The sequence below is a fragment of the Ammospiza caudacuta genome, chromosome 18 (assembly GCF_027887145.1).
Source record: "Ammospiza caudacuta isolate bAmmCau1 chromosome 18, bAmmCau1.pri, whole genome shotgun sequence".
Lineage (NCBI taxonomy): Eukaryota > Metazoa > Chordata > Aves > Passeriformes > Passerellidae > Ammospiza > Ammospiza caudacuta.
The window spans coordinates 13,893,378-13,920,297 of NC_080610.1; the positions used below are offsets into that span (position 1 = coordinate 13,893,378).

A 26,920-nucleotide genomic window follows, 5' to 3' on the forward strand; every position below is an offset into this window, starting at 1 on the left:
TAATTCACTGAAGGTATCAAAAATATACCCTGTAGACCAATACAATTTACAATTGCCTTTTCTCACCATTCAGAAAACAATGCACTTAAAGCAACCGAGCCCCTGGGTGGGCAGCGCGTGAGCCAGCCCGGGACGTCCCTGCCCGCTCCGAGGGACCCGGGATTGCTTCCATCCAAGGGACCAGGATTTTTGTGGGTTTTTTTTAAGAAACGGCTCTTCTCTCCCTCCCCTGCCCGCTCCTCCCAGCCATGTTCGAGGCGTGTCGTGGCGGGGCTGATCCGTCCTGTGACACGGGAATGCCGGGCACCAGCCCTGGGATCAGCCGGGGAACCGACCCGGGGCGCTCTGTCCTGTTTCACTTCTCAACCGTTCGTTTGTGGTTTTTTAAATCTTCTCTTTAACCCGCTCGAGGTTTTGCAATTCTGAGGCACATCCCCATGGCCGGGTGCGGGGGAGCATCCCCTGCCCGCTGCCAGCTCCGCAGAACATCCCGCAGCCCTCGTGGGACGGGGCCGGCAGAGCGTCCCAGCGGCCCGGGACGGACACACGGCGCCGGGACGGACACACGGCCGCTCACGGTCCCTCTGGAGCACGGGGTCACCGCCCAGCACGGCTGCCAAGATCGAAGATGGGTTCCTTGGGTTTTGTCTCGTTAAGGCTTTTTTCTTTTCTTTATCAGACCGAAGAGGATGCAGAAATTTCCAGATGTTGAGAAAGAAAAAAAAAAATAACCCAAACAAAATTAAAAAAAAAAAAAAAAAAAAAAAAAGAAGAAAAAAAATAAACCAACCATCATCCCCACCAATTTGGCTGGTTGGGAGAGAAGGGATTAAAAGAAAAAAAAAGAGAAAAAAGGAAAAGGGAAAAATGAAACAGCTCTGCTCCTGCATCTTCGCTCGTGAGAGCCGGCGGGGCCGGGGTGGTGGGCGCTCGCCCCGGGTGTCCCGCTCGCTCCCCGTGCCCCGGGTTTGGTCGCCGTCTCCCTGCCCCTGGCTCCTCTCATTCACTGTCCGAAAGGGTTTCGTACTGGGAGCAGAGCAGGGGCTTGGGCTCCTCATCCCAGGCGTGGTGCTGGCTGCCGGGGGTGCCCTGTGGCAGCGGGGCGCTGGGCGCTGCCGTCACCACCCCGCTGGGGAGCCGCATGGTCAGCGGGTTGTAGGGGAACGGCGTCGAACCTGCACGGAGGAGGCAGCAGAGTCAGCACCGGCGCGGCCGTGTCCCCGTCCCTGCAGCCTCCCCAGGGCCCTGCCAGGGTGGCACGGCCGCTTTGGGGACCGTCCCCTCCTGCCCTACCTGCGGACGACGGCCTGTCCTCCCAGACGCGGTTGGTGAGCGGAGTCCTGCGGTTGCAGTCGCCCTCCGAGTGCACCGAGGACACCGAGGGCGGCCGCTCGCCCGCGGACAGACCCGGCGCCGGAGACTTGGCCTTGCGGCTGTTGGGTCTGGCAGCGATCTTTGGCTTCCCCCCTCCTCCTGCAAAGAGAGGCACCCGCTGTCACCCGGCTCCTCGTGACAGCGCTCGGGGCTTGGGGAGGGGCTGCGGGTTCCCAGCGCTTCCCTTTCAGGAGCTTTGCAAAAATGGCTCGTGGCAGGAGGAAAGCTCGCCCCATGAGCATGCTGCCGACGGCAGCATGGCGGGGAATGGCGGTGGGGAGGATGGAGGAGGGCTCTGCTCCCTCCTGGGCTGCTCCACTTTGGGGGTTGATGCCACCAACTGTCCCATGGAGGGACGTGGGGCAGGAGAGGCCGTGTGGCTTTGGCCGTTTCCCTGCAGGATCTGCTCCCAAGCTGGCTCATGGCTCAGCCCACAATCACGGCTCACAAACGGCTCCGTGTGCTGCCCCCCACACACAGAACCCTCGGAGCTGTGGGGTGCCAGAGCCCTGAGCACACTCCCCATTCTCATGGTCTGTGTGGCCAGGATGGTCTTTCATCCCTCTTTACAGCAGAATCCCTGGGGATGTTTGGTTTTTAAAAGGTTTGAAGCCAGAAGAGGCTCTGTGGGGCAGGTGAGCTCAGCTCCCTTGGGGGAGCATCCCTCCCAAGGGGGAGGGATGGATGGGCCCTGCATCCCACCCTGCCATCCACCAGGCATGGGGAGGCACAGCTGGAAGAAGCTGCTGGTTTCATGCAGGAGTCAGAAAAGCTTTTCTGCAAAAAGCTTTAGAGTGCCTGGTGTTAGGTGACCCAGAGAGGGGTGAGCTGGTGCACGTGTGCACCCAGGATCTACTCCTGAGCCAGGGTCTCTGTGCCTGGATTCCCAAGGGTGATCCCTGGCAGTGGTGTCATGGGACAGGGCATTTGCATGAGGCCCTTGTGTGTGGGGGGCAAATGCTTCCACCATCCATCCCTGCTCCCTCTCCTCCCTCCCTTTCTTAAGTGGGGATTTGTGCAGCCACCCTCTCATCTCTGCTCAAGTCTCCCCAAAGCTGAGCAGACCCTGCCATGGGGCTCTGCAAGCCCCACCAGGGCCTATGGGGCAGCTCACCCCCAGCTCTCCTCTCTTATCATCCCCCAGGCATCACTTTTAGCTCCCTTACAATCTCCCTCTTGCTCCAGGGCACTCCCAGATCCCATATCCTCATCCCAGGTTGGATTCTGCCCTGACACTCCCAGAGACTGGAGTGGGGAAAATGCTACCCTCCTCTGTGTCCTTCACACCAGCCCTTCTCAGCACCTTCCCCTCTTCTGGCAGCAGTGATCCCACTCAGGGTTTAAAGACAGTTGGGGCTTGCTATTTAAGTTTATGCCTTTTTGATTTTTTGGGTGTGGGGGAGTTCCACCCCCATAAACTTCTCCATTGTGTAAAAAAATATAGGAAAAGGAGATATTAAAAACCAACAAATAGGGAAAGGAGCAAGTCAGTGGTTTAGAGAAAGCAACAGCACCTTTGGAGACTATTAAATTAACATCAAACAGGATTAATCAGCAGATCCACAAAGCTCAAAGCTGGGGCAGGGAGGGGAGAGAAGAAAACCAAAATGAACAAAAATGGGGAGGGGAGGAATAAATCCCCCTGTAAATGGGGAGATAAAAGGGCTGAGAATTAATAACACAGAGAGAGTGAAGGTGGAGAGGGCTGCAGACCTGGCAAGGAGCGCACGTCCTCGTTTCGTCCATCAGCAGGAGTTATGGGCATAGCAGCGGGCAGGCTTGCACTGGCATTCAGAGAGTTAAAAGCATTGGCACTGAGAGGTGAGCGCTCTTCCCACTGCTCGTCATATTTACCCATTAGGGCTTTCCTAATTATTGCCTCCAACCCCATGTTGGTACTGGAATTCTCTTGGACCGACTGGCTCCTACAACTGATTAGCCCTGGGAGATACGGGAGAGGGAGGAGAGAGGGGTCGGGAGATGGGGGGGAGCCAAATGAGAAGAAAGATGGGGGGGATGGGGAAAGGGGGAGAAAGGAGACAAGGGAGAAGGGAAGAAACAAACAGTCAGCACATTCTCGCAAAGCAACAAACTTTGTCATCTTGTTCTTTAAAGCACTGCGATGCACCCGTCCTCCTCCTCCTCCTCCTCCCGCTCCATCTCCATCCCGCCCCGGGGCTCGGCGGGGGCTGGCGTGGGATGGATGGGACTCACTCTGGGATCTGGGCTTTGGGAAGGTTCCCCAGGGCCAGGGGACAAGGGTTTGTCACTGAGCCCCAGGGAGCATCTCCAAGGAGCAGGGGCTATGCTCCCAACCCAGCCAGGCTCGGCATGGGGACACAGGAGGAAAGTCATTTGGATGGGGGGGTCCCTATGCACACATAACAGAAGTCAGTGTGCCAGGAATTTGGAGGCTGGGGTGGGTTCCCATAAAGAAAATCGGGGAAGGAAGAAGGAGTACCCCACAAAAACACTTGATGAGAAAGACGTGCCTGGATTTGGCCCTGGGGTGGTGACAGGGTGCAGGCAGCCCCCAGAGCTGCCGGTGTGGGTCAGGCTACATGGGGAGAGGGGAGCGTCCTGCTGTCCCTCCTGGAGCTCTCTGCAAGCCCCCTGCCCCCCTCTCTCCCCAGGCGGGGGTCCCTGGGGCCCAGCGGGACAGGATGCAGAGGCGAGGTGTGGGTGAGTCTCAAGCCATGCAGTTATGGAGCAGCACCGCACAGGGACCAGAGGCTCGGCCGCGCCACCGCCACTCCCGGGTGGCACTCACAGGGAACAAGCAAGGGCAAAATACAGACACGGAACTGCCAGGCCCCCAGCTGAGCCCATCCTGGGGAGTTTGTTTGGGATCCCTGCCCCTCTGCTTGGAAAGGGACACATCCCAGGTTCCCATTGTCTGAACGCTTGTCTTGCTGTAAGAACAGGCAGGGTCTTTGCTGGTCCCCTCTAGCCTAAACTGACCCTCAGATCTTGTCTGCCAGGACCCTCAGGTCCTACCTGGCTGCACCTGCTCACCCCAGCAGCTGATGCCAGCTCACTTCTTCTCCCCAACTCATTTCCCCAGGCAAGCAGTCCTATACCACTGACCCTCCCACAGCACCAAACCCCTGCCCACAGCATCTCCTGCCCTTGGCTGTGGGAAACCTGCTGTTCTCCTACTTAAAACTAACAACCTGAAGGCATTCCTGCTGCAGGAGAGCATTAATTCTTAATCAATTAAGTAGCAATTAGTATTCCTCAGTGGGAATTTGCTCCCAATTTGCTTTTTGAGTCCACCCGGACATGCTGCAGGTGGCAACAGGGTGACAGCTTCCCACTGTCATTCCCGCTGGGCTGGTCCTGGGCCTGAGCACTCCTCCAGCTCCCAGGAGACACCTCCTCCTGCCACAGCAACCCTCAGCTCCCTTTTGGTCCTCAACATTGCCACTTTGCCCAGCACCGGGTGCTGCTCTTGCCCCAGTTTGCTCCTGCATCCTGCTCAGCCCACAGTGACAGACCCCACTGCCCTCCCACCCACCCACACGGTCCCACCAAGGGCAGGGTGCTCTCTCCAGGTGTGAGGTCCGCCTTGCTAAGATGTTTTAACCCTCTGATGGTATCAGATGGCCAACCCTTGCTTCACCTTTAACCTCAAACTCTGCCAGGTTTTCCAAGGAATTACACTGCCCTTTCTCCAACCCAACTGCAGGGAGTTATGGTGTGTCCCGAGGTTTCTGTATCCCAGCAACTGTTACACTTGGTTTTAAGGGAAAACAGAACAAAAGAGATGCTTAAATCTACTGAGCCTCCTGCTCTCCATAGCTGTAAGCCCTGTGGGAAATGAGGTTCAGGTATGTGGGGAGTTACCTGCTCCAGTAATCGCTGGCATGTTGAAAATCTCTGTCCCAGGCTGCCCCACATCTGGAGAAAAACAAAGAAGCTCTTCAGCACGGGGAGCAGCACGTGCAGGTTAGGGGCTGGGAGGACCTGCCATGGCAGCCATGACAAGACTCCCATGTCTCTATCACAGCACACTGGACAGCAGCCCAGCTTCCCCCAGTGCCTTTGGGAGATCCACAGTGGGCACCTTCACCAGGAGGGAAAGGGCAAAACAGCAGAGCCCTGAAAGCCAGGGCAATGTCTTTGTGCTCAGTGCTGGCCTCCCTCCCTTCCTGCCTCCTGCCCTTGGGATTACAAGCTCCATGGAGCCAAACCCTCTCTCCTGCCCATGGGATTTTCAAAGGCTCAATGCCCCCTATCCATCAAGCAGGTCTGGGCAGTGGAGAGGGCAAGGAGGAGGAAAAGAAATGTTAAATCAATATTTTCCCTCTTAGCTGAGCTGCTTGACTTGGATATTGCTTTCCTTAGAATAACAGAAATTCTCATCAAATAAGAGGCGTATCCAATTTCTATATATTTTTCCTTGATAAGGGAAAGTGTGGAAGGTCAGGGGGTTCAGCCACACGTCCCCAAAGGGGCATAACAATACCGTTGGCTCATGGTAACATCATCCAGGAGACCAGACAGCTCGGTCCCTCTTATCCGATGCAGCTGTTGTAAGATGGATTCAAATTGAATTAGTATTGACTGGATAATGCTGGGCTAAATTAAATTATGATCCTATCTACTCTATTAGCGGTTAATGAACGAACAGGCTGAATTTCTAATCTGAGCCAGCCTGGTTAGTTTTACAGAGCCGCACCAATATTGATGCAGGACTTAAAGTAAGGTTGGGGGGAGATGCATCTCAAGGAGGAAGGATTCAGCTTGGCTTGCCAGTCATTAAAATATCAATTGCTCTTAAGTGTCCTCCATGCTCAGCTCATTATTTCCTTCCTACTGAGGTTATCTGGTGTGGGTGGGATGGACAGCCTCAGAGCACAGAGACAGAGCTGGGAAGTCTCCCACTGCCCCCCCAGATACACACAGTCACTGCTGGCACCAGAACAGAGCATTCTAGGAAACATTTGAAACTTGTAGTTCACAAAATCACAGAATATTCTGAGTTGGAAGAGACCCACAAGGACCATTGAGCCTGACTCTTCAATGCAGACAGAGCTGTCTGGGAGCTCCCAACCGTTTAACACAGCAGCACCCATTCCCAAATCTCCTGTGCTTTATGTGTCCTCGAGGCTTTTCCTCCCCTAGTGTCCTGCATTCCCCACAGGTTCTTACTGTAGTCCGTCTCATTTTTGTTGGTCGTGCTGAGCTTCTTGATGATCTCCTGCTTCTTGGACTTCACCATGGCAGAGTTGCTTTCTGTGAGCTTGCTGAAGAAAGCTGGACGCTGAGTGTTGTTTCCTGGGGACTTGGACCCCATCCTGCAGAGCAAAAGACCATTGGAAACCTCTGCAACATCCCCTGCACGAAGTCCTACCTAAAGAGCCTCTTCCCCCAGTGTGACTCTCGGGATCAGGCTGGGAGCTCCTGGGATACTCAGCACCTCCAACCTCTCTCCCTGTCCCAATGATAAATGCACCCCGTGGTATTGAACAGCCACAAGCTGTGACAAATAGAGCCCCTGGGATGGAGCACAGCTTTGGGCAGCAAGGAAAGCAGCCTGGCCAGGCCATGTGTGGGGCCATCCCCTCCCCAGGTGCCCCCAGTGCCCGTTCCCAGGCCGTACCTCTGGTCCATGGGCTCTCCCTCGCGGAACAGGACGGGGTACGGGGCGCTCTTGGCGTGCTCCGCCTCTCCCGCGCCGTCGGGTGGGGACACGGGCTCGATGCAGCTCTCCGACCCCCCTGCTGCTGCCTTGGCCTGCTCCGGGGACCTGGGCAGCAAGGGGACAGGCCATGGGGTCACTGTGACAGCCCTGTCCCCGTGCAGCACCTCGGGGATGGGAGGGGAAAGGATTCCTGCAGCACGGCCAGAGGGAGAGCGGGGTTTGGGCAGGGAGAGCTGGGCTGAGCCAAGCCCTGGGCCTGATCCCCCAAAGTGGGACAGCTGAGCCGCCCAGGAGGGACCTGCTGGTGGCGGGGACACATGGATCCCTGTGGAGGGCTGTGACAGTAACCTTTTGGGGACACTGCTTTTGATTCTATTGGTGAACACAGCAGAGGCAGAACCTGGCATGTCCCATCCTCAGGGCCACACAGGAGCTGGGTGGCTGCAGGAGCTGCCTGGAGCTGGGGCAGCCTGGGGAGGATCGCTGCTGGCCCCTGATGCCTGCCCGTGGCCAGGGCTGGGAGACAGCCACGCTCCAGTCTGCGAGGAATTCCTCACAGCCAGTTCTGGGAATTTACATCTTTGTTCTTTCTGTGGTTTCTCTTTTTCCCCCAGTTTTTTCATCACTGGGTGGTCAGGGCTGGGCTTTTTTCCTTCGTGTTGTAAAGCCAACTCCAGGACCAGGCTGAGCCAGGAAGAACAATCCCATTTACTGACAAGGCACCACTCATTCCTGGATACATCTGGGTGGGTGTTTGGGTGGGAACACAGACTCATTTTTTAATTCCATACAACAGCAATCAGACCTGCCTTGTAGCAGCAAGGGGTTTTGAAAGTGACATTAAAACAAATACAGGTGGTGCCTGAAATGAACAATGCCAGTTGTCAGGGCACCTGTGTCTAATAAACTGCTAATTCACTTTGAAAGATGAAGATAAAATTAATTTTGAACCAATGGAAAACATGTTGCTTCAGGTTTTTTGGAATAATCTCTGGTCAGGGACTGAGAACAGGGACAGGACAGGAGGCAACAGGCACAAGCAAAACACATAAAATTCCATCCCAACACAAGGAAACCCTTTTTTCCTGTCAGAGTGCTGAAATGCTGGGAACAGGTTGGCCAGAGAGGTGCTGTCTCCAACAGTGGAGATATTCTGAACCCAAGCAGCCACAACCAGGGTAACCTGCAAGAGGTCACTGCTGAGCTGGGTGATCTCAAGAGATCCATTTCCACCTAAACCATCCTGTGACACCAGCCAGATTGGGAAGAGGATTATGCATGGATTCTAAGGGGGTCTAAAGATCACCTCTAGGACAACAGGGATGGCAAGAGGCACCACCCCAGGGGAAAGATGCCCAGATGAGAGAGTGGCTGGGCTGCGTAAGCAGGAAATCCCCACAGCACCAAGCTTGGGAGAGCAATGCCAACTCCAATCTGCAACACGGTGCAACCCCTCACCGCAGTGCCAGGCAGCCAAGGACACCCACCCGACCTCCCCTGAGCCGCCTGGGCCCATGTGAGCTCAGGCTGGCCCACACCCACCCGTGCCAGCCCGGGCTGGCCCCTGGGCTCACCTTTTGCCCCCCTCTCCCTGCGGGGAGATGCGGGAGGCCGTGCTGTGCTCCTGCTGCTGCAGGAAGGCCTCGCTGGGCGTGCGGCGCAGGTCCAGCACGGGGCACGCGGCGCCGGGGAACGAGTAGAGCGGCGCCTGCAGGTGCGAGTTCAGCTGCTGCGGGTGGTGCCGCGTGTAGTCCTGCGTGATCACCTCCTGCAGCAGAAACCACGGTCACAAATGGGGCTGGCTTTGACTTTTGTCTTGAGGGTGAGCAGGGGGAAATAGGCTGATTTGTCCCCGCATATGGAACTTCTGCCTCCTGTCTGCAACAGCTTTTGTGATGGGCTTCTTGGGGACACAAATACCTGGGCCGAACACTGGTGATGCTCCCTGCTCTCCAGCCCCCAGCTAGAGGAGCTGAGGTCTCCAGTGCCGCTCCCAGCCCATCCCATCCCCACCAGACATGTTTCACTGAGCTCCTCCCTCCCCCTGGAGCCCCAGCAGGAAGGGGATGGGGTGGATGAGGGTAGTTAGTTACACTGATGTGCTGGGCCAGCGTGACCACGCGCTGGTTCATGCCCTTGATGCTCTGGCTGGACTGCAGGGGCTGGCACTGGGGGCCGTCGGGCTGCCGCAGGTGCTGCAGGTGAGCGGCTTCGGGGGCCGAAGCCTTCAGCGAGCCTGGGGGCACCAAGGAGAGAGCAGGAATGAGATGACATCTGTGTCCCCTTCTCCAAATGCCATCCCAGCACTGGGGCACAGCCAGCCAGCCCCTGTTCTCACCTTGCTGCTTCTGCCTCAGGTCATGCTCCCCGTGCCCCTTCTCAGTGTCCTGCAGCAGCTTGGCCCCTTTCTCGTGGGACAGGCTGGGCGAGCTCACCGGACTCACGGCCTCCATCCGCTCGGGGCTGTAGCCTCCATGAAAGCCTGAGGAAATGGAGGGAGTTACAACCAGGAGCTCACTTAGATTTTCCCTAGCTCTGTTGTACCACTGCTTGTGGGGAGAGTCACATGTTCAGCAAAGTTCAGGAAGACCTGGCAGGGCCACCTCCGGTGTCCAGCTGTGGTGATGGCTGCTGTGAAGAGGTGATATCTCATTCTTGCAGAACTGGACACTCAGCAGCTCTTGGTGACAGCATGAGATCCAGGGACCAAACCCAACCTCTGCAGGTTCACAGTTTGTTCCCCATTTTCTCCACCCACTGAAACCCCCACTATGCCCAGAGGGACAGCAATGCCCAGAGAGAGTGGAGGAGGCTGCACAAGAGGTCTCCAAGTGCATCCACAGTCCTGGAACACACTGCTAGAAGGTGCCAGGACCAGACATGACTGAAGGGTGGGATGGGATGCAGCTCTTCTCCCAGCCATGCTGCTGCATCCTCTCCATCCTTGGGATACAGGAAGAGGAATGGGACAGGAACTCCCCATGCTGATGGCCAAGGCAGCTGCTGCAACTTGAAGATGAGGTCCCACCAAACCCCCACACGCTGCTTGTTGCTTCTGCATGCTAGTGGGAGCCTGGATGAGTGTTCTGGTTGAAGGCTGGTCCCATGAAGAATGACCCAGACCTTCAAATCCATCCCACTCCCTCCACCTTCTGCTGGAATAACTTCTCCTAGTGCTTTTCTCTTACACAAGATTGCTCTTAGGTGGTTCTTGTGGTCTGCTCTGGAAACAACTGCTGAGCATGGCTGGGCTGAGTGATCTCAGGACAGCCACAGTGCCCACCTAGGGCAGCATCCAGCACCAGGACCCTGAGTGAGGTCACCCTGAGCACAGGGATCCCATCCATGCTGAGACCCACAAAGCCCTCAGAGACCCTGCAGCTCATGAGCAGGGAAGTGCTTGTCTGATGGCCAGCAGCCTTGTCACGCTCACAATCCCAGTTCTCCACTTTGCTCCTTTGATTTATTACCCACAACTGTTCTTTACAGACTGCCTGGGAATTTCTAAGGATGGGGAAATCAAAATTAGCAAATGGCTATTGTCTGTAAAAAGCAATACCAGGAACTGGACAACATTTGCAAAACAGGACTTGGCAACTGGAAAAGCTAAAAGAGGGTGGAAGAAGGGAAGATCCTTAAAACACGCAAAAATAAAAAAGTCTGGAATAACATAATGGCCAAGGAGCAGAGGGACAAGCACACTTGGGGAGCCGATGGAGTCAATATCCAAATGTGCAACTGAAAATAAGAAGCAATGAAATAAAATGGGTGTCAGGCCACAGGTCTCTCACCTCTGCCCTCCAATTTCTGACCATCATTAGGGGGATGGTCACTCAGTGAGCTTTTTTCTTGCTCGTCCTTATCACAAGACATTTGGGGGCATGATAATCACATCTATGAACTTGGCCGCTGTCGTGGTGCTCTTACCGAGTGTTCGGAGCTCCTGCTCCTGCACGGAGAAGCGTTTGCTCTGACTTTTTTCTCTACTGTGCTGCTCGGAGCCCGAGGCTGCGTGCTGCTGGTCCAGAGGGTGGTGGTGCTGCTGGCTTTTCCCCTGTCCTCTGCCATAGTGATGAGAGGAGCCAGCTCCGGAGGCGGGCAAAGGTCTCGACTCCATGGCTTTGATGGGCGAAGGCGACTGCTCCAGGTTGGCCCCGCTGGGCAGCTTTGAGGTGTAGACGTTGTTGTCAGTCTGGCCTCGCTCTGCCTTGGCTTCCCTCCCCCTCGAGGACTCTTTCTGCAGCATGGCTGGCTCCAGGGGGGCTGCGTAGCCGTCGGCCGCGCCGAGCGAGGAGCGCAGGCTGGAGGCCGAGGGGAAGGCGGCGGAGCGGATCGGTGACGTGGTAGTGGTGGAGGAGGATCTGCAAGGAAAATGAAGGCAAGGCCAAGGTGAGAGAAGCACGTGGAGAAAGGGAATGCTGTTAGCAGAGCCCCAGTGTTCAGCTTTGCCTGGCTGAGCTCCTTCCAGGCCTCCTGAGCATATGGCTGGACCATGCAGGGCCAGTGAGGAGGGACTGGATGGAGCCTCCACCAAAGTAACTGGCCACAGAGTATTGGGGCTGAATGCATTGACTGGAAAACCCAAAACTCATGGACAGGTCCCAGAGACCTCGATAACTCCACCACCAGGCGATCTTCAGCGTGAGGAGTAACACCTGTATTTGGGCACAGGCACACTCCTACATTTCTCCTGGCAGCAGGAAAAGCAAAAGAATTGGGGCACCAAAATGTACCTCTCCCCACCACAACTTCCCTGAAAGCCCCAATCCTGCTCCCACTGAGACTGAAGAGAAAACAACTCCCAGTCCTTCCTCTCAGAGGTGCTCATTAATTAAGTGCTGGTGCAGGCATCCAGGCAAGCACTGGAAACCATGGTGGGGGCACGTACCGCAGGACGGAAGGGGTGGGGGTCTCCGAGGAGATGATCTTCATGCCGGTGTTGTGGAGCACGCTGGGGCGCTGCTGGATGGTCTCGTGGGTGCGGGGTGACACGGGAGAGTGCTGGTGGCTGTGAGAGTGGGAGGACGAACGGCTGCTGGACTGCTCTGTACCTGGGGAGACCACAAAGAACAGCTTCTTCAGCTCTCTGTCCAACCGCCCTAACCCTACCTTCCACCCAGCACAGGTCCCAGGGTGGAGGGTGGACTCCTCCCCAGCCTACCTGGTCTCCAGATGGGTGCATGCTCCACTGTGGTGGAGGCTAGGATGGATTTTTCACGCTCCCTCTCTCGTTCCCGCTCCCGCTCCCGTTCGGACACCGACGATCCTGACTGTTTGGTCATGTGCGTGGGCCCTCCTGAAACCCAACCAGAAGGCAGTGAGAGGGCTGCAGACACAGCAATTCCCCCTGGGAATGCTGCCCGCTCTTCACATCACTGTGTATGCAGAGTAGATAAGGAATGGCTCCATCCAAGGTCACCTGGAGCGGGACAGACGAGGGCAACCAGCGCAACAAAACCCAGACAAATCATGGAACAGCTGTCCTCGTGCTGTCTCCAGGGTATGACCTTCCACAGAGCTGTTTGCTTTGGGGAAGAAGGAGGAAAATCAAGGAAGCCCTCAAAAAGCAGGAAGAGAGGGAGTCAGTCCCTGAGTGAGAATTAATTTGGGGTCTCCCAGTCTGTCCTGGCATGCTGAGCCCATGGTGTTGGATTGATGATGAGCATCCTCCTCAATAATTTTCCCACTGGAAAAGCAACCTGCAGCATTACCTGGGGAGAGCGGGGAGCTGCTGTGCCGGCTGCCGAAGGTTTGGGGGGGTCCAGGGATGTAGGTGATGCGGTCCATGGTGGTGGCAGAGGTGCCAGGGGTAGGGGGCACGAGGACGGGCAGGTGTGGCACTTGAGACAGGTCGATGATGCCTGCAGAGAGAAGCGAGAGCACTGTCAGGACAACGCCAAGCTGCTGCAAGCTTGGCCGTGCCAGCCTGACCCAGCCTCCTTCTCCCCTGCTGCTCCCAAACCCCTGGGCAGCGCCGTGCTGGAGGACCTGCTGCATAGTTGAGGGCGAGGGAGGGCTCCCGGGGCGACAGCCCGCGCAGCATGTCCGCCCGCTGCGCCATGGCCGTGGCTGCGGCGTTGTGGTGCATCTGCTGCGACGTGATGTAGTCGTTGATGATGGTCTGGCGGTTCTCCATGGCCGCCGTGTCCGGGTAGCCTCGGATGAGGTACGGGGGGTACAGGTGTGGGTACGTGGGGCTCGGAGCCAGATGCCTTGGCAGGTAGTAAGCAGCAGCTGGGAGAGAAAAGGGTGCAGATGTGAAACCCCAGAGATCTCAAGCTTTTGGAGCATAAGGAAAATAAAAAACTGTGCCCCCAGCCCAGCTCCTACTTACACGAGGCCGTCAACCCCTTCTACTGCTCATAGCCACCTGATGACTCCTAGCTAACCTAACAAACACAGCCCTCCCTCCAACAACAAACCTCATAGCAGAACTAACCATTGTAGGCGCACTTTTCAACTGATCCGCCTTCAGAATTATCCTAACAGGAGCTGCAATCCTACTTACCGCCTCATTCACCCTATACATGCTCATAATGACACAACGAGGCACCCTCCCATCCCACATCACATCAGTCCAAAACTCCTCCGCACAAGAACATCTCCTCATAGCCCTACACATAATCCCCAGGGTACCTGCTTCCAGCTGGATCCCCCTGGGGATGGCGGCGGGGTCGAAGGGCAGCGGGATGTGCCCTCGGTACAGATCGACGCCGCTGACGCCGCGGAGCAGGTGCTCGTACGGGGAGATGGGGTGGTGGTGGTCGGGCACGGGGGCATGCGGAGACTTGGAGTTGCTGAGCTCTCTCGATGTGGGGGTGATCTTTCTGTCCTGGGACACCGGCTTCCCAGCAGTGATGCTGCCTGCTGAGAGCAGAAGGAAATGAGTCACAGACTGAGCACTGTGGCCAAGCCATGTCCCTGAGGGATGCCTCTGGCCAAGCAGGTCCCACAGGGACAATCGCAGCTACCCTGAACTTGAGGGGCCTTTCCCTCCTCCCTGCACTGCCATGCCCTGTTACACCACCAAGGTCAGGGTGGGCCAAGTCCCAGCTGCCCCTTGGGAGAGAGGCCTTTCCCAAATCATCCCTTCACCCCAGCACATCCATGCTGGGCAATCTGTGCATTCACCCTGGCCTGCACAAGCTGATGGTGGTGCAGCCTTGCTGCCACACTCTTCAGCACAAGGAGGTCACTGCTGCTGTTAGTGAGAAGTGTGAACATCTCCCACCCAGTGTCCCAAGCACTGCTATCCTGCCCACCTATGGAAAAAAGAGTGCTGTGGGCCTCAACTGGGACAGGGAGGACACTTCTGAAACACCAATGGCTTCACCGGCCTTGGCCCAAGTCTCCCTTTGGCTACCCTGGTGCAGGTGAGGTGCCCTCACTTCAACACTGTGAGCACCCCCAGGAAGGGCACTGAACCCCAGCTGTCCCTGGCAGCCACCCCAGCGCTGTGAGTCAGCTGTGGGTGTGGGGTGCTGGGAAGAACAGGTTCAACAGGCACCTGCTGGGAATCACTTGGGCAGGTGGGGTCAGCAGCCACCTCCCGTGCACCTCACCTGCTCGGCTGTTAGACATTTTACCATCAAATAAAAGCTTTGCCAAGTACCTTCGTGCTGCCGTGGGGTGGACTCTCGTGTGGACACTGGAGACCCTCTGTGCAAGTGGCTGCTGAAGGCCGTGCTGTGCCCTGCCTGGTGGTCCTCATAGCCCAGGGCACTTTGGTGGGGTTTGCCCGGCTCGGGTACAATCACAGGAGCCCCTCTGGCAATAGAGCCACCTGAGTTTGTCACAGGGCTTGGCCTGTTTTTCAGACTCTCTTCGTAAGCTCTTTCCAGATTCCTCGGGTCTTGGATGACATCCAGAGAATGCACAGAGTGGAAAGTCCTGCCGGGGCTGCCAATGATGGAGCGCACATCGTGCTTTTTGGTGCTCGAGGAGGAAGAGCCGCTGTCATACTTCAGTGGGGTACCCTGGGGACAGGAGGCAGAGGGGACATCAAAGGGGCCTAGAACAGAAGGAGCCCAGTGACTGCATCCCACTGAGTCCCAACAGGACTCAGGGTGCCTCATTCAGTGGGTCAATACACAAGCTTTGCTCAGTCAAACAGCCAACAGCCCTCGGCAGAGCAGAGATAACCACTGGAACAGGGCAGGGTGGAGGGCCCATCTTGCATGTCTTGTTGTGCTCCAACAAGATGATGATGATGAGTCACTGCTGAAGGCTGGCTGTGCCCATCACGCCTCTCTCCTACACACACTGTGAAATGGGACAGGACTGCAAGGTGCCATGGGAACCCTGCAAATATTTGGAGACCAACAGGAGATATCATGCCGTGTTTCATCCTAACTACTGGCCCTGCTGGGTTGCCACTTGCCCATGAAGGGAGGAGACCAAGTTTATGTGCACCAGAGTCACAAATGCTGAGGGCACTGAGTTGACTCTGTCCTTGGAAAAGAGGCAAATGTGTCCCCTTTTCTTTACACGTGTAGATGGATCATTGCTTTCTTAATGTGCCAGGAGTTCCCTGGGCTTTGTATTTATCTGCAGGGAAGGATTACAGGATGGTTTGGATTGGAATGGATCCCTTCAAAGGATGGGGCAGGACAACCTGTACCCAAGCAGAGCGTCAGCTCTTACCAGTGATGCAACACAAAGCTGTCTCTGTTCTCCTTTTACCATGGGAATGGCTCCCAGGATCTGTGCAAGGGCAGCAATCTGAGCAAAACTGATCTCATCCACTTTCACTCCATACCCACCTGTGTGATGGAACCTTCCTTCAGAGGTCTGGTCAGAGAGATGTCGGGTGTGCGCCTCAGCTCCTCCCGGGGGATCTCATGGATTGATCTTCCTGCTTCCTTCACCGTGGCTACCAGGTCTTCATGGGCTGATTTCATTTTCAGAGGAGTCAGATCATGAGATCTGACCTTGTAGGCATCAGTTAAGTCCCTTGGTGGAGTGTTTTCCCTCTTGAGCTGTTTGGCTTCTCTTCTGAGGTAGTCCTCATGGGCCTCCACATAGGACCGAGGTATTCCTGCAACCCCCAGGCAGATGACAGATGCAGAGGGTGACTCCCCAGGCAGACCCTGGACTCCCAGTCCCCATGCAGATACCTACTTCTAGGGGGTCTCCAGTTAACACATGTAACTCAGGGACTGGTGCCCAACTGAGCCCACAGGGCAGCTATAGCACTAATGCAGCTGGTCCCCGTCACACCTACCACCACCTTCTGCATCCATTTCACACTAATTTCAACCTGCTTCATGCGAATCACTGACAATTTCGTCCCTGACTTTGGCAGAATTCAGGTTGGTAGAAGCTGAGCAAGACTGAAAATCTCTCTGAGCACAAAGCAGGGGCTGCAAAGATCTGCAGCTGGACCTTGACGTGCCCATCCTTGCTTCCTCCTGTCCCACCCTGATGATGAGAACAAGGGGCCATGCACGTGAGGTGCCTCCCCTGCCCATGCCCACCTTGTGCTCCCAGGTGTTACCTTGTGTAATCGAGCCTCGCATGTGATGCTGCTCCTTTAGGTTATGGGGACTGTGTCGGTCTGGAGGGATCGCTCGACCCATGAGACCTAAAGAGACCCAAGAGGGAAAGTCAGGCTGTGACACAGCAATTCATTCACCATAAATACATGACAGTGTTACCAGGGATGCCTGGGACAACAAGGATAAATACCAACAATTTCTAAATTAATTATTTTCTCCTTTTTTTAAATGTGCCCTTTTTTTTGTATTCCTGGAGCTGGTCTGTCAGGGCAGACACTCAAGGCAAAGAGACCAGTCTACCTTCTGGTTTTTTCCCATGCTGGTCAGATGCACCATGTAGACAGGAGACAAGATGAGATCTCCACAGGTCAGTAACACAACCCAGGTGAAAGGTCTCACGCAGACCCACCTTCAATGCTGGTAGATAAGGTATCACGGGCTGATAAGCCCCGGCTGATCCTCCCCTCCATCATATCATAGGTCCGCTTAGTTCCTGTGGTCTCATGGGAAGCTCCCGAGCTCCTGCTGTCTTCTTTGGGACACTGAGAAGCAGCAACTCCACCTGCAGGGGGGAACATCAAGAGGCATGGAAAGCCAGCCCGGGCCAGGAGAGGGTGTTTACTGCTGTTTGTGTGCGTTGCTCAGGGGTCAGATCTCATCCCAGCATCAGCCGCCGCTATGCGGTGCCAGAAACATCGCACGGGACTGGCTTCCAGGAAATTCAGCTGGTGTTCTCTTCCCTCCCTGCCTGCCTCAGACTCCAGCTCTGTGCCTCCCTCTTGGGTAGGAGCATCCACCCAGTCGTGTCCCATCCCCTCCCTCCCTGGTGGGGCCATCTGTAGGCAGCAGGACAGCCCTGAGCCAGTGGGAGCAGCTGCAGTTCCACTGAACTTGACTCTTTGGGTCTGGGGAGTTTTGGTTTTTTTCCTTGTTTGTTTTGATTTTTGCTAGACACCTACTGTTTGGGATCTTGGCCAGCCTTAACATCTGCCGAGACACTCCCTGGGTGAGAAAATCAGGGAAAACAGAGGAGAAGCGAAGCTGAGAATGATTCCTTTGAAACAGCACTGAACACACACAGGAACTGGGAGAGATGGTGCAAAGCAGGACTGATGGAGTGAGTGCCAGGGTGAGAAGAGACCACTGACTGCCCCCTGATCCAAACCTGGAGTGGGTTCCCTGTGAACAGGCAGTGGACACCTGTCCTGAGCTACAGCCCCACCACCAGCACAGCCCAGCCTGTGCCAGGCAGCACCAGGCCCACCCCAGGCAATGGGCACCCATCATGTGCAGCGAGCTGTGAATTCAGCAGCTTCTGATCCAGCTGAATGCCTTGGGTTTGTGCCGTGAGCTCCAAACAGGATGTCAGCTAGGAGAGACAAACGCCTCTGCCCATCATCCCTGGCCAGGCTGCCCTTGCCAAGGATTGCCAGTGCACTGATCCTCCTCTTTGCGGGTAGAGAAGGTGGTTGTACAATTAGAGAAAGCAGGGAAGTTAAAAAACATTCATTCTACTGTGGACAATCAGGAACAAAACTCCTCCTTGGCAAAACCAGTAATTAATAAAATGGGATTATTACAACTTCACACCCACTGTTGGTTTCCGCAATCAGCACCCACTCAATCCACAAAGTGTTTGGGGCTGTGTGTGGGGAAACAAGAGGGGGTCCGTGCCTGAGCCTCTGCTTCAGCTCCATTTGACAGCAGAAATCCGGGGGTGCCATCCACAATCAGCCAAGCACCATGTGGGTGATGTGCACCCTGTCATCAAGGCACATCTGTTGCCACCAGCCCTTGTGCAGGAGGGGACGTGCTCCCGGGCACCCTTTGTGCCACCGGGAAGCAGGGGGAGGGCGTGAGGGAGAAGAGAGACTAAACAGAAAGAAAACCATTCCAAACCCACGTTCCTCGCCTTGCAGAAGCCATCAGCAATCATATGCAGGATGAGAATAACCAATCTAGCACAATTCAGCTCACACATGCTACAGGATCTCGTCTCATTACAGCTCTTTTATTTTAAGCACCCTCATGACACTAAAGAATTTGCAATTTTTTTTCTGCTTGCCAAAATTCATAATCACCAACAGTTTCAGTTTTCTTATTTAATTTTTTTTTTAACTCTTCTGTTCCTGGGCTGCTCAGCCTCGCTGGGCTCTACAGGGGGAAGGAGAGAGGCAGGGCTGGCAAGGCTGCAGCAGCTCACGGGATCACTTGGGATGTGATAAACGCTACCAAGCATGTAAAAGGCTGCTGGGGAGAGGAAGGAATTAATTCCACATCTGTGTCTATGGGGGGTAGCATGAGAGGTGACACAGGCTGCAGCCAGGGGGACTCGGGCTGACACAAACAACAGGGGAGAGTTTGGTCTGCAGCTCTCCCTCATTGCCTGGAGTGGGATCCCAGCTCTGGGCACGGGCAGCCCTCACTGCCAGGAGCACTCCCCATCTCTCCCTGATGCTGCTATTTCTGAGATCAGCCTTGTTCGACCCCCAGCCCGGGCAGAGGTGATTAAAATAGCTTCTTGCACAAACAAGTCCTGAAACGCTTCCTGAGTCCTCCCTGGACCAAGCCTTGCCAACTGTCCCAAAGGGCATCCAGTCAAGTCCTCCTCAGTGACATTTCTAATCTGGGCTAGAGTTGACAGTGGCCCCGGGGGGGACATGCTGTGAGCCAGTTTCCATGTGGCAGGAGGGAGGCACAGCACAGAGCCCTGCCCTGAAAGGTCCCAGGACACACACAAAGGTGACAACAGCTGGAGCTTGTCCCCGTGGCCTGACCTGAACCCTCTGCCTCCAGTCCAGGATAAGACAAGCCTGTGATGAAAGCAGCTGCCTGCACTTGTGGCCATGAGGAAAGGGAATTCTGTGGGACACAGTGCCTGCAGCACTGCCCACAGCGCCCAGGCAGCACAGCAGCTTCCCAGAGACACCGACTGAGGCAGCTGAGGTTGGGATCAGCTCCTTAGTCATCTCCAAACTCAAGTGAGAAGGGAGGCGACACATGAGGACAGCCATCCCTGTGGACACCAGAGCACAGGCCAGTACTTCACCCCAGGAGGATTCAGGGCTGCGGCATCTCTAAATTGGCTCTTCCTGACTACAGATGCAAACCAGCAGGAGTCCAGCTCCATAAGAGAGATGCCTGACCCAGCACACAGTGAAAGGCAAGAATGGGGCTGTTCCCAGCCTCACTGGAGAGCAACATCTGCTCATCTCCAGTGGGAGGCACTGAGACACGCAGAGCAGCTTTGAGAGGCAGTGCTGTGATGGGCTGAGCAGGCAGGAGCAGCTGCTGACCACCTGTTACAGGGGTGCAGCCAACACATCCCGAGATAGGCTCCTTGTGGGATGCAGAAATGGCTTCACCACCTCCAACAGCTCCAGCAAAACTCACCATACGCTGAGGCTGGGTCCATGAGGATTCCTGCAGGGCAGTCCTGTGCTGGAAAAGCCTCAGGGTGCCCAAGTCAATGCAGGTGAGAACCTGACATCCAAATGAACCTTTATGCTGAACGACCTGACTTGCCTCCATCTTGCAGGTTTGAGTCCACCTTGGCCCAAGACTTTGGGAGTGCTTTTGTAATGTTTTCAATCAGTCCCCCTCCACTACAGGGTGCTAGGGATGAAGGTAACACCTTCCTATCTGGTCCTCTCCTCTTCCCTGTTTCCCAAAATCATTGCAAACCCACCTGCCATCTCTAAGACAAGATAACCACACAGGACAGATGGACACAGGGCACCAGGGTGGGAAAGGAGAGAAGCACTGGAAGCAGAGACAGGAGGCTGGCCTGTTGTACTTCATCAGCCTTTCCTCAAACAGCTCCCAAGTCCCAGCCACAGTGGCACAAACCCCTGGCACCTGCCCTCAAAAGGCAGAGAAGATCAGGACTCACCCTCGTAGGACAGCACGTGGCCTTTCTTGCCCTCGTAGATGACATGTCCTTTGGGCACGGCATCCTCCCTCGCCTTCTCTGCTCTGCTGGGGCTGTCTTCTCCGATTATCCTGGTAATGGTTCCTTTGTACAGCACTTCTGCCGGGGTGCCCTTGGAAAGCCACCAAGATCCATATTTAACAGTGTCACAACCAATTAAGCAAACGCCGTGCGGGGACAGGCTGTTCCTCGCGGGAAGCTGAGCGCAGAGAGCACACCCGGCCTCCGCTTCCTGGCGCAGCCAACAGCCAGGGACTTGCAGCTTAATTATTGATGAGAATGATAACGAGCAGCAGTAAAAAGGTACGTGATCTGTGTGAGGCTGCTGGGAAGAGGCAGGGGATGAGGAGAGCACAGAAACAGCAGCTCTCACCCTGTGTGTTTTGGAGTAAGCTGCCTGCCTGGCTCCCTCTTCCCAGGTTTGGGGGACAGGGCTGGTGCTCCCCTGAGGACACCTTAGTGACAGCAGGCACTGCTCCAGCATTAGCTTTTCCCTGCAGCCTATTTCCCCAGCTTGGCACAGGAGGCACAGAGATGTCCTGCCCACCCAGGCACAGCTGCTGGCAGCAGGGTGACCTTCAGGGAGCTGCCTGTGTGCGGGAGCTGGGCTGGCAGCGCGCCCGGCCGAGATGGCAGCGACAGCGAAACCGGTCCCGCAGCAGGTCAGGGAGCAGAGCCTGCCTCAGATCTCCAACAGGAACACCAGCAGGCTCCCCACACACACCAGTGTGAGCTGAAACCTCTCCTTCACCACGAGCAGACACAGCTCACAGCACCTGCCTACTGAATCCCCTTCAACACACACAGAGCTGATGTCCCTGAGGAGTTGCTGGTGATTAACACCCTTCTGCCACTGTAACCTGTCGGTGCCAGCTGGGAACAGCCACCATGGGGGGCCAGCCCCCCTTCCCCATCTCTGGGAAGGCACAGTGACGCTGTCAGAGCGACCCTCCTGACTGACACCTGCCTACTCAGCTCATTTAACCCCAGCAAGCCCTGGGACTGATGCCTGGGGGAAGCCTCGGGACGTGATGCCCCCGCCAGCTTGGCTGGTGTTTCCAGGTTGTGCCACTCAGGCTCTTTCCCCACCCCTGCCTGGGAGTGCCCCTGCTCTCCACCAAGCCCTCAGAGCAGCAGCAGTCCCCAAAGCCAGGGCATACCAGCATGTGGGTTCAGTGCTCTGGGCACCCACCCTTACAGATCTGGGCACCTGCAATGGCTCTCCCAGCCCCAGGTAAGGCACCTCCCTCCACAGATGTGCTCCGAGGGGATGTGAAAGCAAGTGATGACAGATGGCTTCAGAGCAGAGAGCATATATTCAAGATCTGCTTCCTGTGAACTGGATGACTCATCTGAGATCAAGTATCAGCTCTGGTACCAGGAGCTGCTGCCAGAACAGGGGGCTCCTTCATCCCAGCAGGAGCAGAGGGATGCAGGCTGCTGGGCCAGCAGGAGAACCAGGCAATGCCCTGGGTCTGGCCCTGATACCTTACTTCCCAGCCAAACAAAGGAATCTGGATTGATTCATCAGCTGGCTGGATTCATTAACTGGATGCAAAACAGTATCTCAACAAACTCTGCTGATCTCCTCAACTGGCACATGGTACTCAAGGTCCCTCACGCCCACCCACTGCTGCCCACAGCTGCTGCAGGAGCATCTGAGAGGATGGAGCAAGTGTTTGCTCTGATGGGTTATTTACAGCCCCTGAGCACCCACTCCTGGCATTTGTTGGACACAGGGCACCAGGCAAGCTAAGCCTTTGCTCTGGGCCAGGATTCAGGATCAGGTCCCCAGGGCCAAAGCGAATATGGTCATCCTCCTTGAAGAAGGCAGGCAAAAATTGGAGCCTGAATGTCTTTAAATATCTGAATGATGGCCAGATAAAATCCCCATGGGAAACAGATTTTTTTTTTTTAATGCTCTCTGCTCTGTTACCAGATGAGCAATAACTCACACTGCAAGAAACTATCGCCCGCTTGCCAGCTGCTCTTCTGAAGATGGATGGTGGAGATTAAGCCAAAGTATCCTCCTGCTAAAGAGCCTTTGGGCAGGACCCCCAGCACAGCGTGCTCAACCCTGGCAGGAGCTCCTGCTACCTTACCTGCCCCTCAGAGTCTCCTCCCTGCTCCACCTGGCCTGGGCCCTCCACCCATCTCCTTTGCTCAGCCCCACTTTCCTGCCCTGACAAGATGATTTTGCCAGAGCCCTTTACAGCTCCTTTGCCTCTGGTCCTTACAGCTACAAAAGGCAAAGCTGGGTTTAAAGGTGCTGTAAGGCTGCACTGCTGTTTGCTGGGCTCTGCTCCTCTGCAGTGTTCACTCATGGAACACCTCTCGTGCCATCTCCAGTGGGGGCTGCTTGCAGACCCCTCTGAGGGGCTCCATGGGGCGGGAGCACCACAGAGCTGCTGCACAGCCCTGTCCTGCACACCCAGCGTGCCCCACAACCCTCAGTGCCCATGTCCAGCACCACAGGCTGCAGCTGGCAGCACCCAGGGGTGACAAGGGACTTACATGTGTGATGGAGCCTCGGTAGGTGATGGGCGACTCCGGAGGGGGCCTGGATGTGGGTGTTCCTTTGGTGATGCTTCCTCCCGAGGCAGAGCTGAGGGAAGTACCTGTAGGACACAAAAACTGTGAGCTGGGGCTGAGACTACTGAGGGCAGGATTTGACCCAGTCTCTGTGGTACTGGAGGGGACACCCTCCAAGAGCTGTCAGTGCTCAATCCCAAACCTTTCAGAACCCTTTGTGCCAAGTCTCTTGAGAAACCCCTCCCTGTGAGTGTGGGGTGGAGAGGAGGGAAAATATAGGCCTTTTGAGGCTATCAGCTCCCTGCTGTCTCTGTGGAGGTGCTGGGCAGATTTATGACCTGGGAGAAAGCACAGCCTGGCTCAGCCTCTCCTGATGTGATCAGAGCAGATCTGTGGTGAGATGCAGCTCAGGGTGGCTTGAGTTCATTCACATAGATCTGTCCTGGGTTGGATCCAGCCCACAGCACTCAGGCTCCTGACTGGTCTTACTAGGGGGTTCACAAACCAGAAACCTCTGCATTTATTTTCTTCTGCCTGATTAATGGGAAAAGAAACCCATCAGGGTTGTATTTAACCAAAATGGGGTCCCTGATCAGCTGGAGGACCAACAGTGAAGAGCATGAAAATACCAATTAATGTAATTTAAACAGGTCTTGCTTTGTCTTAAGCAACAGATTTTCAGGTGCCCTTTGAACACAAAACCTCCACCAGAATCAACACTTGAGGCCCTGATTTGGGGAGGTAGAGAAAAGGGGTAAAGAGACCCCATTGGCTGGGCACAATTCCAGAAGTCAACCCTGAGATCACTGGGCAGCTGCAGCCAGTGTGGCACTCACCAGGCTTGGCAGTACCAGCATCCCTCCCTCTCTCCCCACAGCTGGGGCACGCGCCCCCCACTCCGTGTCCTCACCCCGCAGGATGGAGCCCTCCTGGGATGGCTGCAGAACCAGACTCTCTGGCTGGCTGGCCTGGCTTCTAGGAGAAAGTTGTTCCTGCTTTACTCCAGGAAAAGGCACTGGAAAACATAAAACATTACCCAGGTATCAGCAGAGGTGCAGGACACGGGGCCACAACCCTTGGCTGTGCCAGCCTGGAGGCAGCACCTTCTTGGCACCTTTGCCATTCCAACTCCTTGGGATGGGCTTCCCAGGGTGGTGAATGCACAAATGCCATCCAGCAAAGCCAGATCCTTCACCCTGGCACTGCCCACACCAGGACCAGAGCTGACACTGGAAACTCTGTGCTGGTTTATAACAGAACCCACATACAGTGAGAAACAGAGATCATATCCCTCCTCCCCAGGCCTGATCCCTCACCCATTCCCTCCTGCTGTTAGCAACAGCTTCCAAATCTGCAGACTAAACACTTTCTTTGTTCACTTCAGGCTATTTACTCTTTATCCTACCAGCCTGGGGAGCAACAATATATTTCCTTCCTTCGATCACAGTGTTACCTGAAGGGTATTTATGGGCTGGAAGTGTCCCTGACCGAGCTGTTGCTTTCCTATACTGCACAAATTTAGCTCCCTGTGTCTCTGCTCCCCTAATGGACTAAGCCTTTCATCCTCTTAGCAGTTCTCTCTGTGCTCCCTTGCTGTGCCCTGTGCTCCTCCTTTCCCCTATGCTTCTGGCAAGCTCACTCCCTTCTGCTTTCAGAATATGTGAAAAACAACTTCTCTCCCAGTTCCTTACCCAGTTTCTTGGGATCCATGGTCAGTGGCAGGCCCATGGTGATGGAACCAACGGGGACCTTGGTGTGCTCGGGGCTGTAGGGTGTGTGGAGCTGGATGGGCATTCCCTGTGGGGCAAGAGGAAAGGTCAGGAGCAACTGATGGTCCCTGAGAGGCATCTCCACCTCTCACACCTATCATTGCCCTACCTGGGAAATGGATCCGACGGATCTCTCCAGCACGGAGGGGTGCTTGGTGGAGGAGATGAGGGGAGGAGGGTTGGAGATGCTGGCTAGTCTCTGCAGCCCTGAGCGAGAGCTCTCATGCAGGTTCAGAGGGATGGGGTGTCCTGTGAGGAGAACACAAATGTCAGTGAGACTGAGGGCAGGCAGAGCAGCTGCAGCATCAGGGACAGAAGGGGAATGGGAGGGAGCAGGAGCTGGCTGTGAGCCTGCAAGTCACACAGGCATTTTGGAAAGGACTGGAATAGTTTAAATTACTGCCCTGTCCCCTCTGCAGCCAGAGGATGAGCTGCCCTCCAGCCAGAGAGGGATGAAACCTGTCTGACTTTGCACCCACCCTGCTCTGTGACAATCCACACCCCTACACCTGCCCCAGCCAGAGCTGGGAGACACACCTGACCTGATCACCCCGGGGCCTTTAAAGAGCCCAGCCTGTAACAGTGGCTGTAAGCACAGCCTCTGGGCTCAGCCCCAGCTCAGGGGAGGGCACACACACACAGCCAGTGGGTTTTACTTGCCTGGTGGGTTATACTGGAACAAGTGGGGCTCCGTCTGGGGAGAAGTTCTGATCACATCCCGGGGGTAGGACAGAACAGGGGGCCAGCAGGAGGCAGCCACTGACTCAGCACTCAGCTTCTGAACCTCTGCAATGGCTGAGAAATGCATGGACTTCTCTGCAAAGGACACAGAAAGAAACTGCATGGTCAGTGGGCAGCAGGAGTGAGGAGTCCCTGTGAGCATGGCAGGGAAGCAAGAGCCAGCTCCAAGCACAGGAGATGGCTTCAGTTCAGTCCAACTTGGCCACGAGGTGAGGCTGAACTCTTCAACGAAGCTAAAAGGAAAAAGCTCAGTGTCTCTGCCTGGATTTGACAGCATTTATTTCACTCAGATTTAAAGGGCAGTGGGACGTCTGTGTTGGTGACTCTGCTGGTGCTCACTGTGGACCTGGTGCCATCCCACCCAGGAGAGATGACATTTGACATGCAGAGTCCAGCTCCTTGCCAGGACTTGGCCATTAGTGAATTGCTCCTGGGCAGCTCCTGCCTGTGCCCACAGCTCCACATCATCCCAGCATGGCAGGGCTGGAGGATTAATGATGATGCTGCCAAATCCTTCCCTGAGGTTAAAGCCAAGAAGCAGCAATGTTGGCATTCCTCTGGAGCATGGGGGACATCCAGAGGGTACCAGTTCCTGGTGACTACACTGTGGTGTGCAGCTTCCCAAAATTACCCAGTTCCCATCCTGGATACCAGGCTGGGCTCATCCTGGCTATAAAAAGGCTGAAGGGAGGCCAAGAAGAGTTTAATGATAGAGGAGCTGTGCTGGGGACACCTGAACCCTGCTATGTGCTGGAAGATGCTGAGGAAAAGAGAGGCTTCATCTGCACCAGCTCTATGCCAAGTGCATCCTCACGCTTGGCTAAGCAGATGGATGAGACAGCCTTTTCTGGATGGAGAGGCAGGTTTGGTAGGATTTGCTTGTAATCAATAAACACTTCGTTTTGCACTGCCCTTGCTACCCAGATCCACCTGTGTAACGTTTGCATTGACCAGAAATTAGAAACTGGGCAGTAAACAATGGCAATCACAAATGAACCCAGCCTTTAACCATCAATTTTTGATAAAAATAGATGCTGAATCCTGCTAAGCCTAATAATAGGGCAAGTAGATTATCAGAGGCCCAATTTAATGAGGCTTTACTACATTATCGTTATTAATGCTCAGTGTACTCAGAAGCTGGGAGATTATTCTTGTCGGCCTCAGTGAGAGAAGAAATCCATTCTGGGCACACAGAGGTGTGCAGGCACTCACACCTCTGCAGCCTGGTGGGAGCAGACCCTGGCTGTGGCCTCTTGTAGGATCCCAGAGAGGATCCCTTCATCCTGCCAACAGAGGGGAATCCAGGCCCACCCTCCCCACTGCTGGAGAGTCTCTGGCACAGCCACACTCCCTGATCTTCTCCCCTTCAGCTCGGCCCCATTCAGCTCTGCTCGTGTGGGGGCAAACAGCGCTGGGATCTCCAGCTGAA

The 26,920-nt window shown here is 55.4% G+C and overlaps 1 protein-coding gene across 1 annotated transcript in view; it reads right to left on the minus strand.

Moving 5' to 3' along the window:
* Window positions 1-802: 802 nt before the first annotated feature.
* Window positions 803-26,920, minus strand: part of NCOR2 (nuclear receptor corepressor 2) — a 224,697-nt gene continuing 198,579 nt past the window's right edge. The window contains exons 23-47 of the mRNA XM_058816892.1: window positions 25,411-25,566; window positions 24,860-24,999; window positions 24,673-24,778; window positions 23,892-23,996; window positions 22,964-23,067; window positions 20,411-20,561; window positions 16,928-17,080; window positions 16,518-16,604; window positions 15,784-16,058; window positions 14,634-14,997; window positions 13,658-13,888; window positions 13,010-13,255; window positions 12,733-12,882; window positions 12,183-12,317; window positions 11,910-12,072; window positions 10,949-11,382; window positions 9,360-9,503; window positions 9,115-9,257; window positions 8,596-8,789; window positions 6,980-7,126; window positions 6,529-6,674; window positions 5,221-5,274; window positions 3,088-3,315; window positions 1,294-1,473; window positions 803-1,175 (exon numbers count right to left, since the gene is read on the minus strand). Coding sequence (XP_058672875.1) covers window positions 1,000-1,175; window positions 1,294-1,473; window positions 3,088-3,315; window positions 5,221-5,274; window positions 6,529-6,674; window positions 6,980-7,126; window positions 8,596-8,789; window positions 9,115-9,257; window positions 9,360-9,503; window positions 10,949-11,382; window positions 11,910-12,072; window positions 12,183-12,317; window positions 12,733-12,882; window positions 13,010-13,255; window positions 13,658-13,888; window positions 14,634-14,997; window positions 15,784-16,058; window positions 16,518-16,604; window positions 16,928-17,080; window positions 20,411-20,561; window positions 22,964-23,067; window positions 23,892-23,996; window positions 24,673-24,778; window positions 24,860-24,999; window positions 25,411-25,566 — 4,412 coding nt within the window. The 3' untranslated portion in view covers window positions 803-999. The remainder of the gene's footprint in view (window positions 1,176-1,293; window positions 1,474-3,087; window positions 3,316-5,220; window positions 5,275-6,528; window positions 6,675-6,979; window positions 7,127-8,595; window positions 8,790-9,114; window positions 9,258-9,359; window positions 9,504-10,948; window positions 11,383-11,909; window positions 12,073-12,182; window positions 12,318-12,732; window positions 12,883-13,009; window positions 13,256-13,657; window positions 13,889-14,633; window positions 14,998-15,783; window positions 16,059-16,517; window positions 16,605-16,927; window positions 17,081-20,410; window positions 20,562-22,963; window positions 23,068-23,891; window positions 23,997-24,672; window positions 24,779-24,859; window positions 25,000-25,410; window positions 25,567-26,920) is intronic.